The sequence below is a fragment of the Sycon ciliatum genome, chromosome 4 (genome assembly GCF_964019385.1).
Source record: "Sycon ciliatum chromosome 4, ocSycCili1.1, whole genome shotgun sequence".
Lineage (NCBI taxonomy): Eukaryota > Metazoa > Porifera > Calcarea > Leucosolenida > Sycettidae > Sycon > Sycon ciliatum.
Genome location: NC_088646.1, coordinates 21,274,153 through 21,290,390, shown reverse-complemented (window position 1 = coordinate 21,290,390; position 16,238 = coordinate 21,274,153). Strand labels below are relative to the sequence as shown.

At 47.9% G+C, this 16,238-nt stretch overlaps 2 protein-coding genes across 2 annotated transcripts in view; one reads left to right on the top strand and one right to left on the bottom strand.

Annotated features, from left to right (window-relative positions):
* The window catches only part of LOC135814989 (condensin-2 complex subunit G2-like), a 23,561-nt gene extending 21,680 nt beyond the window's left edge, over nucleotides 1-1,881 (top strand). The window contains exons 21-24 of the mRNA XM_065328200.1: nucleotides 489-569; nucleotides 777-899; nucleotides 1,383-1,559; nucleotides 1,755-1,881. Coding sequence (XP_065184272.1) covers nucleotides 489-569; nucleotides 777-899; nucleotides 1,383-1,508 — 330 coding nt within the window. The 3' untranslated portion in view covers nucleotides 1,509-1,559; nucleotides 1,755-1,881. The remainder of the gene's footprint in view (nucleotides 1-488; nucleotides 570-776; nucleotides 900-1,382; nucleotides 1,560-1,754) is intronic.
* Nucleotides 1,882-12,729: 10,848 nt separating this feature from the next.
* The window catches only part of LOC135813460 (bifunctional heparan sulfate N-deacetylase/N-sulfotransferase-like), an 8,404-nt gene continuing 4,895 nt past the window's right edge, over nucleotides 12,730-16,238 (bottom strand). Inside the window, 6 exon segments of the mRNA XM_065326553.1 lie at nucleotides 12,730-13,718; nucleotides 14,062-14,168; nucleotides 14,600-14,770; nucleotides 15,118-15,337; nucleotides 15,601-15,827; nucleotides 16,139-16,238. The exon segment at nucleotides 16,139-16,238 is cut by the window's right edge and continues 83 nt beyond it. Coding sequence (XP_065182625.1) covers nucleotides 13,463-13,718; nucleotides 14,062-14,168; nucleotides 14,600-14,770; nucleotides 15,118-15,337; nucleotides 15,601-15,827; nucleotides 16,139-16,238 — 1,081 coding nt within the window. The 3' untranslated portion in view covers nucleotides 12,730-13,462.

Here is a 16,238-nt window from a genome sequence, read left to right as displayed (position 1 = left end):
AATATGCGGGTACAGTCGTCCCTCTCTAATCCGGCACTTTATAAACCAGCACAATTTTCAGTAGCCAAATGTCCTCTTCATGCACATTGCAGCAGTAGATCAGATTTGTTAATCCAGCACCCTCCCTAATCCAGCAGATTTCCGTGGCACAAATGGTGCCGGATTATAGAGGGACCACTGTATATTGATGATTTTGTCTTGAGACCCCCCCCCCCCCCCCCTGCTTGTACAATGGTATTGCAAATGCCAAATGGACATCTTTGTTCCGGAAGAAACGCTGATAGTGCCTCTTGTTTAAAATGCTCCTGATATGCAGTGTGTGTGTGTGTGTGTGTGTGTGCGTGCGCGTGCGCGTGTGTGTGTGTGCGTCTGTGTGTGTGTGTGTGTGTGTGTGCGCGCGTGTGTGTGTGTGCGTGTGCATGCGTGCTACATGCGTGTGTATGATTATGTATTCATGACGAACACGTGGTATGCTCTTTCCCATGCAGGTTCAGCCATCATGCCGCGCTGCTGTGTTGTCGTCTACAGAGGAGCTGGAGACTATTATCGAACTCCTGAAATCAGTGCTTGTAAGGCGATTGGCAATACGGACACGATTGCGCTGTGTTGGTGGAGTTGATTACAAAGTCAGGGTTATGTCCACATATTGGGTTGGCTACTGTACGTGACTACGTGTACTGTTTTTGGGGGTTCACATTTTTGCTTGATCTGTGATCCGTGATTATAACTGTATGCGCATGTCTGTGTCTGTGCGACTTTCCTGTCGTTCTGGTCAGGATGTTGTCGAGAAGCATGTCACGGGCTCGTCGGCCAATCACAACCAGGCAACGGAGCGACTGCGCATGCTGCGCAGCGCGTTCTGCATGTACACACGTCTGCAAGTGCATCTGCATGCTCAGGTTAGTGCTCGCGTACACGTACGAGTATGGGTGTGTTACAGTGTCAGCCATGACCATCTCCTCTCTTTTTCTTTCTTTCTCGCTCTCTCTCATTCACACACATGCACACACGCACGCGTGCACACACGGACACACACACGCACACACACACGTGCGCGCGTGCGTGCACTCTCGTTCCACGTGCGTGTCATTTCTGTTTGTGTGTACACAAGTGTACGTTTTGCTGTAAGCTCTAGTGCGTATCAGTCTGTTTTCAGCTGTGAACTGTGCTGTAGTCACTAGCAATCTTTAATATCAGTGTGACTTGATGGCCAAGCACCATTAATATTGATATTGTGTGGATGAGAACGCTACTTCTTTTCTAGCTATTCCTTACTTCATTTATAACACTGGCGTGTACCCTTTGCGGGAAGCTTCTGGGGAATGCCTTTGGTATGTACACTCCTTTACTGGACGTGTACTTGATTCTCTTGCTTACTTTAGGCTTGCAAAGAGCAGTCGACAACAACAGAAGACAGATCGGCCAGTTCAGCATCCCCTGTGCTCCCGCGCTCCGTATCGGCCAGCGGTGATGAGTCTCTGCTATCGACCCTTCCAGCTCCTGCTTGACTGGGCCAACAACGTTCTGATGAAGGGCTTGGCCGATGCCAGTGATGCAGAGTGAGTTGTGCTTGACTGTGTGCGTGCGATCAGGCGCACGTGCTTGTGTTGTTGTTGCGAATCTTTAACCTCACTATTGTTGATTTTCTTGCTCTTGTTCTAATTCTTGTTGTTCGAATGCAAGGGTTCTTGTGTGTCCCAGTGTCCTATAACATGTTCTTGCCCTGTGTCATTTGCTTATTTGCTTGTTTCTAGTGTGCCGCCTAAGCCCACAGCCATGCCAAGAGGCAAGCGGAAGGCGGGGCAAAAGCAGCCTACCCCGTCCAGCAGCAGCGATGCTGGTGATCTCAAGCCGCAATCCGTAGCAACGTGTATTTTGCAAGTAAGCTTTAGCAGTTCGGCGTGTTGAGTTTCCTACATCGATTGACTTTATTTCCTCATCCTTTGCCTCTCTCTCTCTCTCTCTCTCTCTCTCTCTCTCTCTCTCTCTCTCTCTCTCTCTCTCTCTCTCTCTCTCTCTCTCTCTCTCTCTCTCTCTCTCTCCTCTCTCTCTCTCTCTCTCTCTCTCTCTCTCTGACTTTCTCCGTCTCTATCTCTCTTTATCTCCCTCACTCTCCGTCTCTTTCTCTCTCTCTCCCTCCTTGGAAAATAATGTTTGATTTATTTGATTTACGCTTTCCTGTGGCCACTAATTGTGATATGAAGAGTACATAGACCATCCTGACAACATTCCTTGTCTTTTTTTAAAGCTTTCTTCTCTCTTTCCTCCTCCTTCTCATCTGCTCTCTCTCTCTCTCTCTCTCTCTCTCTCTCTCTCTCTCTCTCTCTCTCTCTCTCTCTCTCTCTCTCTCTCTCTCTCTCTCTCTCTCTCTCTCTCTCTCTCTCGCTCTTGTTTCTCTGACATTCAGGAGTTACTATCTACCTGCACGGAGATTACTGTCCTTGGACTGGCAGACCGCTGGTTCCTGGCTGGACTGGCACAGGCGTGTTCTAATCTTGTCGACACGGGTAGGTCGGAGGGGTGCGGTGAAGAGCGATCTCAGAGACTTGTATCTTTTGGCTTCACTGGCCATAGCCCACCCACCCGGTGTTTGTGTATGCATGGGCGCTGGATAGTCGAGCTCAATGTGCACGCAGCTAGACTGTTTGTTTTGGAACAGTCTTGCTGCGGATGAATTGCGAATGCCAGATCAACATAGTAGAAACTTACAGGCAACGGTTCGTTTCCTCGAAATCCCGCCAGAAATCCAAGATGCCAGAGTAAAGCTGTCTGACTGTAGTTGTGTTGTACTCGTATTGCTGGTAAACACCATTGCACCTCTCCTCTCTCTCTCTCTCTCTCTCTCTCTCTCTCTCTCTCTCTCTCTCTCTCTCTCTCTCTTCTCTCTCTCTCTCTCTCTCTCTCTCTCTCTCTCTCTCTGTGTGTGTCTCTGTGTCTCTGTGTCTCTCTCTCTGTCTCTCTCTCTGTCTCTCTACCTCTCCCTCTCTCTCCCTCTCTCTCTCTCTCTCTCTCTCTCTCTCTCTCTCTCTCTCTCTCTCTCTCTCTCTCTCTCTCTCTCTCTCTCTCTCTCTCTCTCTCTCTCTCTCTCTCTCTCTCTCTCTGTGTGTGTGTGTGTGTGTGTCTCTGTGTGTGTGTCTCTGTGTGTGTGTCTCTGTGTCTCTCTACCTCTCTGTCTCTCTCTCTGTCTCTCTCTCTGTCTCTCTACCTCTCTCTCTCTCTCTCTCTCTCTCTCTCTCTCTCTCTCTCTCTCTCTCTCTCTCTCTCTCTCTCTCCTTCTACCTCTACCTCTTTCTTGTGTTTGCAGGCAAGGCCGGCCTCTTCATGGCATATCTGTGCAAGCTACTCTTTCAGCTCACAGTCATGTTTCATGACCCAATCGCAATTGATGATAGCACTGCCGAGTCAGGTTAGTGTCCGCTGCTAACTTACTCACAAAGGATGGCTGCTTTATATTATATACATTAAGTTTAATCTAGCAATAGCCATTTTCAAGCAGTTGCGTGTTCCAGTTGAGGGTGACGGTGTTGCCTAACTGTTATACACCTTGCAATGGTTTCTGACTACGACGGATTTATTTTCAAAATAACTTTTGGCCTTTGGCTTTCCGCCCTCATTAGCGCATGCTCCATACGCAGAGGAATACACGACCCACACACAGGCGCGACACGTGTTGGTTTGCACTACAGGGTAACTGGGCAAAGGAGCTGGCAGTGTGTAACCATGGAGGCGACCGACCCGGCGGAAGCGGGGACCGAGAGTGAAGCCGAAATTGTGGCTGACCTGCCAAAGGCAGTAACCGAATAGAGTGATTCGGGGAAAGTAGAGAGAATGCTGCCAGCTACTGAGAGTTCAGTGCCCAAGCTAGTTACCCTGGAGGGCCACCCACTTTGGTCAGTGCTTAGAAAGAATGCAAGCATTGAATGAGGCCTATGGCATTAGCTGCTTGCAGTTTTAAAAGAAATCTAGGTACAGATAGCAGTACTGAGAGTAGGTATCTATACCGGAGGAGACCTTTGTAAAGAACTAAAGATGCAGCGCTACTGATCAGTCACTCACTGTGGCTAGCTTCTCTTACACTTCCCGCATCTCTGATAGCTCAACACGGATATAGTGCAGCACCACGTCGCTGCGCCATCGCCCTATATGGCAAATGATGTACTCTGGTACCCCTTCTATAGGTGCAGACGTGGCTGCTCCAATCCTGAACGAGTGGCTGGCATAGCTGGAGGGATCCGTATTTCCAGAAAGCGGTAGGGGGTTGCCCACCTCCCGGGTGATATCCGCATACTTGCCAACCATACCAGTTTTCCCAGTAGACAGTGAACCCTGTCTAAGACGACCGCTCAAGGGACCTTCAAAACGTGGTCTCTGTTACCAGGTGGTCTCCTTATCCGGGGTCATTTGACTGGAAATAGCATCCCTTGATCCTGGTTTCAGTGGTCTTCTTGGACAGGTGGTCGCCTTATCCGAGTGGTCGCCTTGACAGGTTTTACTGTATACTGTACAAGCAGAAATATTCGTCTGGAATTTAATTTCGTCTTTTTCGTCCAACGAGCTGTTGGACTAAATTAAATGCCGGACTAATATTGATTTGTCCAGCTTTTCAATACACTCTTATGATCCATGGACGAAATTTACAACCGGACGAACTCCCTTTCTTTGGAGTTGGACGAAATTATTGACCGACGAAATTTTCTGCTTATACAGTACCAGAAAACTAGGGCAAGTACCGGCATACCGGGAATTTTTTTGAAGAACTATATAGGGAAATGGCACACAACCACGAGTGCTCAAAATTGAAAAACAGCTTTTTTTGTGGTGTTTAAGCTGCGAATTGTGACCAATTGCGGCGCACATACACATCGTTTCTCTGTTGGTGTTGGAGGAGTCGACGAAGTGAAGCGGCATTAGCATGCGAAACATACGACATCGCTGAACTGTCTGTTCAAACAACGAAAAATGGCCAGAAAAGGGAGGAAACTACCCGAAATTGGTGAAAACCAACAAAATAAGGGAAACGAGCGGAAACCAAGGGAAACTGGGCGTGTGTGTACGGAACGGCTTTGGCTGGGTTGGCAAGTATATGTCCGCTCGTGTCAGAGGCTGGCTATTGTGGTAGGTGAGCAGCTGATCCCTAGGAGATTGGGAGTCCGCCGACAGCGCCGTCAGGTACCGCACCATCGCCTTAACAGGACAGCTGATGACATCGGTGCAGCCACCCACGTGGACTACTGTGCCTCTACCGTCCGGGTCTGTCTTCGATTGCGGCATCGTGATGGTGACACGAGATGACTGGTGGTCTCAGGGCCACATTGCCGAACGTCAATGAGGTGAGCTCACCACACCGAAGGAAGCCATGGAAAGCCAGGGTGAAGGCACACTGCAGCATTGCCTGGTCAATTGGGTGCCGCATGGAGGAAACTTGGATGTGTCCGCAAAATTGCCGGAGGATGGCTGTTGTGAGACAAGACTGCCACAGGTCCGGGTCAATGACGACCAGGAATAGCTGTGAGGGAGGGAAGTACGGAATTTGCGGTCGTAGGACGGCCATGCATCATTATGGAGCCGGAAGTTGGCATCGACAATGATAGCCCGGTTCGTCCAGAGATCACCTGCCAGCTGTGGTGAGGTGTCAGCCAGCACCCTAGAGTATGTGGTGAAGGCTTCCACCCATGTGGCCAGATCGTAGATGTGCCGTTTGGCCGGTTGCCGGTGGGAAGATTCCAGGACGAGCTGCACAGATCGGCCCGCGCCCACGTCAAGTTGCATAACATCATGATCCTCCTCGAAACCCAGGGATTCAGGGAACAGATCACTTAATTCCGTAGACTCCTCTCGCACAATCCATTCTCGGAGGCGCGGCAGCACCACCGGGAAGTCTCCCGACGACGGCCACTGTTGCGTCGGGAGGCTGACAGCCGGCGCTGTAGCGGCGATTGACCTGTAACGCCTGAGTTGCAACAACTCTGGTGGCAGCACAAGTCGAGGCCACAATGAGAGGCGGAACATGGGCAGGTCCAGAATTTTCACCAACTCCTGGGCCGGCGAATTGGGCTGAGCCGGCCTGCTCCAGCAACAGCAATGGCGGCAGAGATCTGGCTTGCCAGGGTATCCGGCTAGGGTGGTTGGCCAGCCATCGAGGGCGTAGATGATTGACCAGGTGCAGAAGTAACACCATGGCACGAAGTCTTGGCCATGGGCTCCGGCTTGGGTGATGCCAGATGTCGGCACAACCTGTCCAGGAGCAGAGGAGGAGGATGTTCTAGCGTAGGGCTAGAAGATGCCCTGGTGGACCTGCGTGGCATATCTTGCCTCGAGAAAAAAACGAGCGAGGGTCACGCAAGCCAATGCAACTAGCAAAGAGGGCCAGGCAAGAAGGCTGCTGAAATATGTGTGTATGCAAAGGCCAGCTGCTGGGAGAGTTTGCGCATGCGCACCGCGGCGCATCCGTGAGCTGGCACGAACACGCACGTGATAGAGCCCAGCATACAGTGATAACATTATGTGTCACCGCGTTAACATAGTTTATCTACGCGAAACTGGTACATGTACTTGCATGAATATCAAAGTCTGTTCTATTTGTTTGGTGCGTGCTCTTACTTGCAGATGACCCGGTTCCCTTTCTACTTGCCAAAATCCTTCAGTGGTTGCAGGAAGAGTGTGCAGAAGATGAAGAGGCAGCCAAGGAGAAGGTACAGCATCTTGGTTATCAGTGTACCCAACCTGTCTCGTCCTGTGTCGACGTTTTCGACTGTGAATCGAAATTTTCGGGAAGGTTTAACTTTTTTGGCTGCTAACATGCTGTTATGAAGCCTAAAACTGACTTAGCTACCAATTCCCAGCGGCGTTGCCAATCTGAAGTTGTGAAACGCCGCGTGAAAAGTATATTCGTACAGGTTCGGCCTGCACTCTGCGCACTCGACCTGTGTACACTGCTCACTCTCCCTACCTATGCAGTGCACACTCTCCCTACCTATGCAGTGCACACTCACACACACACACACACACACACACACACACACACACACACACACACACACTCACACACACACACACCTCAGACATGCCCATCGCGGAAGCGATGATAGCGAACAGCTATGTTAGACATAGCAACTTGTGCTGGGATTACACCATTCAACAGCTTGCAAGGCTGATGAATTGACCGCCACTATAGTATTCCTTTCTTCCTATAAACAAAGCTAAAAACAGTTTAGGTATGCTATGTCGTGATAAATCTATTGTTACCCTCATAATCGGTCAATATATGAAATATAGACCACGTAAAAGACCTCGGGGGACCTCCGTCTTTTACTCGTTCTATATTTCATATATTGACCTCTTTAATCGTGCAATAATAGATACATACACATACACATACACACACATATATACACACAAAAACACACACACATGCATACACATACAAACACACACACACACCACCTATGCACTGCACACTCTACCTATGCACCGCACTTTCGACCTGTATGCTGCTGCAGCTGCACACTGCTGTCTGGTACCCAGGGTAGGTGTGCACGCAGCACTCATCATAAGGCACATTTGATTGCTGGGCTTTGGGCAACAGTTCTCTGCATTCTGGACACGCCCGGCGGAACCGGTCCGATGGGTCGGACCTGATCAACCTATCAGCCACCAACGTATGTCACTGGCGAATAAGGTTATTTGCAACCACCGGCATGTGATGCACACTGGGTTTTAAGAATGTTGTGGCCGAACCATTTCAAAGCTGCTTGCACCAGTCTTGACTGGTATATTGGACTGCAGCAGTCTGAACTTCACAATTCACACTACTTACTGCTCTGATGGATTACATAAAAATGACACTGACAGCTTGTGACTCTGTGATCTTTTAAATCAAAATAGTTTTCTTCTGCTTCTGTCTTGCATGACCTTGTGTGCAGTATTTCTCACTGTTCCAGTCGACAATATCAGAAGTGCTTCGCGTCTATCATCGCCGACACAATACGACGATCCAGCAACAGTCGGTCTCTGCTGCCATGTCTACCGTTGCCATGGCAGTGGTGGGCATGACGACAGGAATGGCCGAGGAGGTAGGATGATAGCATAGAAGAACGTTTCGTTCATAACTCGGCATTGCTTTCAGCATTTACATTTGTTCAAACGTCCGAATGGAGACCTCCCTTCATGTACTGCACCTGACAGATATGTACAGTGGTACTTGTTCAGAGCAGGTCATGCACTGCAATCAGCACGGGGAACTGTATCTTGATCTTCTGTTATCCTGATGATTTTGATTGATTGGTTAATTGATTTCATCCACCACTGTGATGAATCTGGACCTCGTATTGCATTGCTTACTACTCTCTCGGGATGTGTTTCTGGTCCTTGATTGTCACCAGGAGTAAAGCTGTCCGGAAAAAGTATGCACCGGAGTGTGTCGGAATGAAGTCAGTGCTGCCGGTATTCCAACTCCCCCTCTTATCTTTGCGTTGGTTCTGCTCTGCTTGTGCTTGTGCGTGTAGGAATATGCGCGTCCTGTGTGCTCGTCATTCTCCGACCTGCCTGCCCTGTGTGGCTTGCTAATGACGGTGATCAGCCGCTCTGCCCCTGCTCTGAGGTGAGTATGTTGCGGAGTATGTATGCATGCAATGGGTCATTTAGTATGCCTTGAACAACAGCATGGTTTGACCAACTTTAGACTCACAAACATGCAGCAGTCTCTCAGTCTAGAAACCCCTGTGCCAAGGTACTCCCGATCTTGCTGGCGCCGGGTGGGTACAACCCTTTTTTGACAGGCTTGCTTCGCCTGTGTTCATTCATGTCCTTGTGCTGATATGTCAATCCCCCCCCTCTCTCTCTCTTTCTCTCTATCTCTCTCTCCCTCTCTCTCTGTCTATCTATCTATCTCTATCTATCTATCTATCTGCTGTCGCAGGAGTTTCCTGGATCAGCTGCAGAAATCGTTGGATGTTGATGCCATCGATTCTGTGCCGGCTTTGATGGCGGTTGTACACATTGCCAACTGCTTGAAAGGTGCGCGGGTTTATCTCCAGTGATGAGTAGTCTATGCATCAGGCTCTGCTGTTTGTTGTGTTTGTTGTGTTTGTTGTGTTTGTTGTGTTTGTTGTGTTTGTTGTGTTTGTTGTGTTTGTTGTGTTTGTTGTGTTTGTTGTGTTTGTTGTGTTTGTTGTGTTTGTTGTGTTTGTTGTGTTTGTTGTGTTTGTTGTGTTTGTTGTGTTTGTTGTGTTTGTTGTGTTTGTTGTGTTTGTTGTGTTTGTTGTGTTTGTTGTGTTTGTTGTGTTTGTTGTGTTTGTTGTGTTTGTTGTGTTTGTTGTGTTTGTTGTGTTTGTTGTGTTTGTTGTGTTTGTTGTGTTTGTTGTGTTTGTTGTGTTTGTTGTGTTTGTTGTGTTTGTTGTGTTTGTTGTGTTTGTTGTGTTTGTTGTGTTTGTTGTGTTTGTTGTGTTTGTTGTGTTTGTTGTGTTTGTTGTGTTTGTTGTGTTTGTTGTGTTTGTTGTGTTTGTTGTGTTTGTTGTGTTTGTTGTGTTTGTTGTGTTTGTTGTGTTTGTTGTGTTTGTTGTGTTTGTTGTGTTTGTTGTGTTTGTTGTGTTTGTTGTGTTTGTTGTGTTTGTTGTGTTTGTTGTGTTTGTTGTGTTTGTTGTGTTTGTTGTGTTTGTTGTGTTTGTTGTGTTTGTTGTGTTTGTTGTGTTTGTTGTGTTTGTTGTGTTTGTTGTGTTTGTTGTGTTTGTTGTGTTTGTTGTGTTTGTTGTGTTTGTTGTGTTTGTTGTGTTTGTTGTGTTTGTTGTGTTTGTTGTGTGTGTTGTGTGTGTTGTGTGTGTTGTGTTTGTTGTGTTTGTTGTGTTTGTTGTGTTTGTTGTGTTTGTTGTGTTTGTTGTGTTTGTTGTGTTTGTTGTGTTTGTTGTGTTTGTTGTGTTTGTTGTGTTTGTTGTGTTTGTTGTGTTTGTTGTGTTTGTTGTGTTTGTTGTGTTTGTTGTGTTTGTTGTGTTTGTTGTGTTTGTTGTGTTTGTTGTGTTTGTTGTGTTTGTTGTGTTTGTTGTGTTTGTTGTGTTTGGTGTGTTTGGTGTGTTTGGTGTGTTTGGTGTGTTTGGTGTGTTTGGTGTGTTTGGTGTGTTTGGTGTGTTTGGTGTGTTTGGTGTGTTTGGTGTGTTTGGTGTGTTTGGTGTGTTTGTTGTGTTTGTTGTGTTTGTTGTGTTTGTTGTGTTTGTTGTGTTTGTTGTGTTTGTTGTGTTTGTTGTGTTTGTTGTGTTTGTTGTGTTTGTTGTGTTTGTTGTGTTTGTTGTGTTTGTTGTGTTTGTTGTGTTTGTTGTGTTTGTTGTGTTTGTTGTGTTTGTTGTGTTTGTTGTGTTTGTTGTGTTTGTTGTGTTTGTTGTGTTTGTTGTGTTTGTTGTGTTTGTTGTGTTTGTTGTGTTTGTTGTGTTTGTTGTGTTTGTTGTGTTTGTTGTGTTTGTTGTGTTTGTTGTGGGGGTGACAGTATAACGTTACTCATATTGTAAACTACGATAACCAAAAAAACGTGTGGTGGATTGGCATGCCACTGGCGGCACATGTATTCATTTCCAGCAGACTCTGAAGTCTTATGGATGGTCTTGTCCAAGCTCAATGAAGGGGCCAGTGCAGCGGCACAAACTTGTTCTCTGTGTAAATTGTAAATCATAGTACCTCGACCCACGCTGTACACAGACAGTGAAAGCAAATTTGTTGTGCCTCCGTGCCTTTGCGAAATCTGCAATTTTTGTGGACTCAGTTTTGATTTTAGGCTATGCGATGGCCGGGTCCAACAGTCTGGCATGTACATGTGTGTATGTCTGCCCGTTCCTGTGCTGAAGATTCTTAGCTGCTCTGCACTGTGTGCTAAACCATGCACGTTGGTTACATAGCCATACACGCATGCATATCAGCACTAAGTTACCGGGACTAAGCATGGTTTTACAACTGATATTCACTCTTGGTGGTGGTGCTTGTGGTGGTGCTTTCAGATTGCGCTCGCAAGGAGCAAGTGCTGCAGCTGACCGAGTCTCTCCAGCAGCAAGTTGCATCACAGGCTGACCAGTCCGGTATAGGCACGGAGGAACAGTAAGTAGGACATCTACCGGTGTAAAAGGTTCTGTTGGTGACTGGTGCTGTTAGGGTAGGGGTTGTTGCATGTCCGCACTTGTTCTTAGTCCAGTGAAACTTCAGCATAGCCTACGCTACATGTACTACCTGCAGATCAGTATACAGTACTACTGTACTGCCCAGGTAGTGGCAGGTATTCAATATCCGATGGCCCGATGCAAAGAAGAGCGTACGCCTTGTCCACGGTAATGTATGCTGAAGTTTCAACTGTACAGTAGTACGTCTCCAGGTCTTAAAGCATCTTGTAAGAAAGGTTAGCGCTACTTCCGCCGACGCTATCGTGTATCTCCCCTGCCGAGTCTGTGTGAATGCATACACGCCTGTATCTCGCATGTACTGTTGGAATGAGCCGAGAGGGCAATGACTGGCTGAGTCTCCTGTGTGCCTTGTTGAGCCTTGCCTGTTCGTTGGCCTATAACACTGGGTATCTCTACCTGTGTGCATGTGTGTGCTGCTCGCCAACAGAGCAATGCTCAGCAAAGCCACGGACGCCCTCAGAGAGCTGCACGAGAGTCTAGTCGACTGATGTCTCCTGCGGCTGTCGCGCTCACTCCCCTCCCAATAGGCCATCGGGTAACGGTACTCGCATGGCAGTAGCTCGAATATTCTCCAGGCGTGCACTGTGTGATCTCTTCCGTGGAGCAGAGCGATGCACTGGGTATCTGATCTCTTCTTTTATAGGTTTATGGTAGTATTTTTAGTCGAATTGATTGCACGCAGATCGGACTTTGTCTTTGTTGTCCACTCACACAACATGTTCTCGACCATGAAATTGCATGAAACGTTCTTTTCCCGGCAAATAATAGCTATTTCTTAGTATAGGTGCCGTGCGTACACACGGTGCACCATGCAACTCGCTTTCGATGAAATTGACCTATCTTGATTGTTGATATGCCCCCAGTATGTTCCACTACTCATCACTTTCTTTTCCTAATAATTATTACTTAGATCCTTTCTCCTCTCCGGCCTGCCTGTCTTTTTGTCGCTCTACTGATACAATGGCCCCTTCTCTGGCTGCTGCTGGTACTGCGGATACTCTTCTGCAAGCTGCACTTCATATGCATGTACATGTATTGTATTATTTTTCACTGTTTGAGGTATTTTCTTTTTACAGCCCTCTTCCCCCCCCCCCCCCTGCTGGTGACAGGTGAGAATTCAATCATTGAATGTGTATACTAATGTACCTATAGTAGCAACACTGCCCGAACAATGGTTGGTGTATGCGAGCGATTTTACTATCTTTCCTTCAGCTTGGGCAGCTCCCAAGTTTTCCTGTGCTTGGCACACAGCACGCGTCCACAGCGCTCTGGCGAATGTTCACAACACAGGTTCCTTCTATGTCGAGGCAGCCTCCAGACCGTCGCCATGCTGCAAGCGCCTCTGACCAGTTGTCATGTGGGAGAAGTAGGGTTGAACTGCATCAATGCTGAACTTGACTTGTGAGTACGACGCGAGTGCTCCGCACCACATTCTTAACATAAGGATAGTCATGTCACGGCCCGGAGGCGTGCAACTGACAAGTCAGTTGAGTTACAAAAAAAGAGTTCCATTTCAGGTATCTTACGTTATACTATGCCAAGAGGCTTGTGCACACACACACACACACACACAGTATTGTACATAATAATTATTGGTCAGTTTTGGTCATGGTATCATGGTCATGGCAGTTCCCTGCTGCTGGTCCATCATTATCTCCAGATTCTTCACAGCCACGGACTGCAGGCTTCTTTTCCCGAGCACAAACTTTCCGATCACAAAGCGCTCTATCAACGCGGCTGGTATGAAATAAGGCACAGCAAATCATAACGGTACTAGTGCGCGCCATGGCAAAAACGAAAGAAGCAAGTCTCATCAGTGTGAGGACAGATATCACGATGCACATTACTAACCACCACCATCACTGCTAGAGTTCAAACATAAATAGTACTACTACTAGAAAGGGCTATGTCACACAACACTCACACTTTATCGAAGAATGGAAGAACGCTTCAATGCTCAAGAGGGTAAGAATGAGAGACATCAGTCAAGCCATTGACACCACACTGCACACGAGAATGGAGAAGCATTGGTTGAATCAAGAAACGGAGTAGATCCTACTATACGCCGGTACTCAAAGTCCTCGCACACGCTAGTGCGGCATGTAGGTACGCTGTGAATTGTAATCTCGGCGTGTGTGTGCACGTATATATTACTCAAGCTTGAGTCGGGCTAAGCGCACACACACATTAACGAACACATACACACACGCTCAACAAACATGTTCACCATTGCAGTTTCACGGCAGTGTAAGTCACACCACGCGAGGCAGTGCTTGAACGAGGAGCCACCTGCCAGTACCTCCACAGCATTACACTTCGGCGGCGTTGCCAGCAGCAGCTGCAGTAGCTTCCCTCTTCCTGAGATCTTCTTTCAGCCACGTCGGCAGAGGCACCTTCATCGAACCCAGGATTTTTGCCAAGTCCTTATTGTGCTCGGCATAGTACGCCTTGAGCAACGTGCGGGCACTTGGTTCCATTGGTGCATACGTGCGTCCTTTACCCTTGCCAAGGCACTTCAGCTTTCCATTGATCACTGGGCAGAAAAAGCCCTTCGTCGCCGATTTCCTGAAGAAGCAAAGAACAATGTGAATTGTACAGGTTTGTACACAGGCTGAGGTACTGTATAAGCAGAAGTATTCGTCTGGAATTTAATTTCCGTCTTTTTCGTCCACGGAGCTTTTGGAGTAAATTAAATGCCGGACTAATGTCGATTTGTCAACTTTTCTATACACTCTTATGATCCATGGACGAAATGTTCTGCCTCTACAGTAAAAAAAAAACACAGTGCACACAGAAGTCTACAGTGACACACACATACACACGTGCAATAGGACACACGCAAGACACAGTTCCTGCATGCAGACTAAGCATCAATGCAAGATAAAGCTCAGCTGGTTGATTGTCTTACTTAATATGCTGTGCGTAGTCGATGAACTGCACCCCGATGAATTTCTGCACAGCGTGCATCACCGGCACTGGATCTTTGACCAACTCCTCGCCGTCTATGATGTGTATCTGGGCAAGATACACACAAGTAAATAGGCACGTGCAAGACATGTCATGTTGGATGTGACACAGATCAGAACACGTCAAGGCACACAAGCACTGCTGAGCGACATGGCAGTGTTCTCCCCCGAAGAGCAGTTGCAGCACACCAGTTACAAGTACATGTATGTGTAACTGCATTGCAGCTTACAAGTAGGGGCGTGACTGTATTGCAGTGGATATGGCTGGCATGTGTTGCACGCCCACACTATAGAAAATGCATGAACACATTGAACAGCTACGCGCCTTGCTCTCCTTTCACAGTACGTTTGTGGGGAGGGGGGAGGTGTCTGTCCTGAAAGTGCGGTGTTAATGAAATAGGAGGATACATGAATAGAAATTACCGAGTATGACATATCCGCCAACAAGAGACACTTATGACAGAGAGCAACCATACACACCTGTTTGGGCCCAAAGAATGCCAGCCATCGTTTCAGATGGACTGCATACTGGCCTGGGAAGAGGCATCGTTGTTTCAGAACTGACTTAGCCCGATTGTGCCGGTGATTGCGCAACAGCAGCGTGCGGAACGACACCTGAGTTGTGATTGGGTCTTTGTGGGCCACTTGATGCTGCAGCAGCAGCAGTCACGCCAACACATAGCAATAGGAAGTAGATAAACACTGGTGCTTCGGATGTGTACAGTCACACAACGATAATCTTGCCAAAGGCAACTTGAGGTACTAACGATGGACTTGTGCGTGCCAAGACACAAACAACAACAACACCAACAACAACAACAACAACTCTGTACAGAATGTTGCTCTCAACATTCCTACCACACACGCACACAGTCTACACACAAAGGTGTGAGATAGATATGTATGCATGTACGTGTTGAGAACGGGATACACCCGCATGCATGTATAAACGTGCACAAGCCACCGTGCACACAGGGTACTTGACAGGAGGTACTGACCTGCCACCAGGAGTACGCTCTCTTGACCGGATCAACCAGTATCACAATGACCTTGACGGAGGGCATCAGACGCCAGGCGCGCAGCGGTGACATGTAGCTGTCGAAGTACGTAGCGCTCTTCTCAACGATGAAGTGAGCCGGCTTCTCGATGGTATCACTGGCATTGTACGTGATGGTGAGGTTCGTGGCAGTGTTGACCAATGGCATGTGCTGCATGTACCTGAGTAGTACACAGCAGGGCAGGAGGGGACCACAGTGTGAACACCACAGCAACAGTAGCAGCCAGTGTACTGCCGCAGTCGTCAGCACAACATGTACATCTACATAATATACTAGTATGCAGGCTAGGCGTGTACAGTGCAGTAGTAGTATCTTGTATTTTCAAGCCAAGGAAGAAGCAAAGTCCCCAGCTTGTCAGCCACTGCAAGTCACAATGCATTCAATATTCTGGACAACAACATCATTCTTCGCTGCCCTCCTCACCAGTCCAGGCCGAGGAGATAGTTGGCATCGTTGCTGAAGAACTGCATCTCCTCAAAGTGCTTCGGTGTATTGCGGTTGCGCGAGATCTTCGGATGCAGCGTCATGAAGTCCAGCAGTGCCGTCGTGCCAGTCTTCTGCGGCCCAACCACTAGTACGTTGGGTAGGTTGAAGCAACGACGCTTCTCCTCAGACCAGATGGCGTAGTGCCTGGGATCTCTGCATGGGTCCTGCAAGGCACGCGGTTAAAAATCCAGAGAAGAGAGCATAGCACATGCTTGGAGCTGCCAAAAGTACTGGAATGGTTCGTGAGCAGAAATAATGCACCGCATTGTTCTCGTTTAAAGAAAGTCATCTCAAAATCTAGTATTCCAAATCCGCTCAGACAATTGTAAGAGATGTTTTATCTATTCTCTATCACATGGTTACTGATACCGTGGCGGTTGATATCGTCGTGGATTGACCAATCTCTCAACTCGTACTGCTGTTTTTCACTACGACTACAATGTAGTATTCGCCACCTCCACAGCAGCAACCTTACCAGCCAGAACGGCATGGCCTCGTCCAGGTGCTGCTCAAAGTATTCGCTGACAGCCTCGTGCGGCGGTGAGTAGGACAGTTCCAGGTTGGTCCAGCGCTGG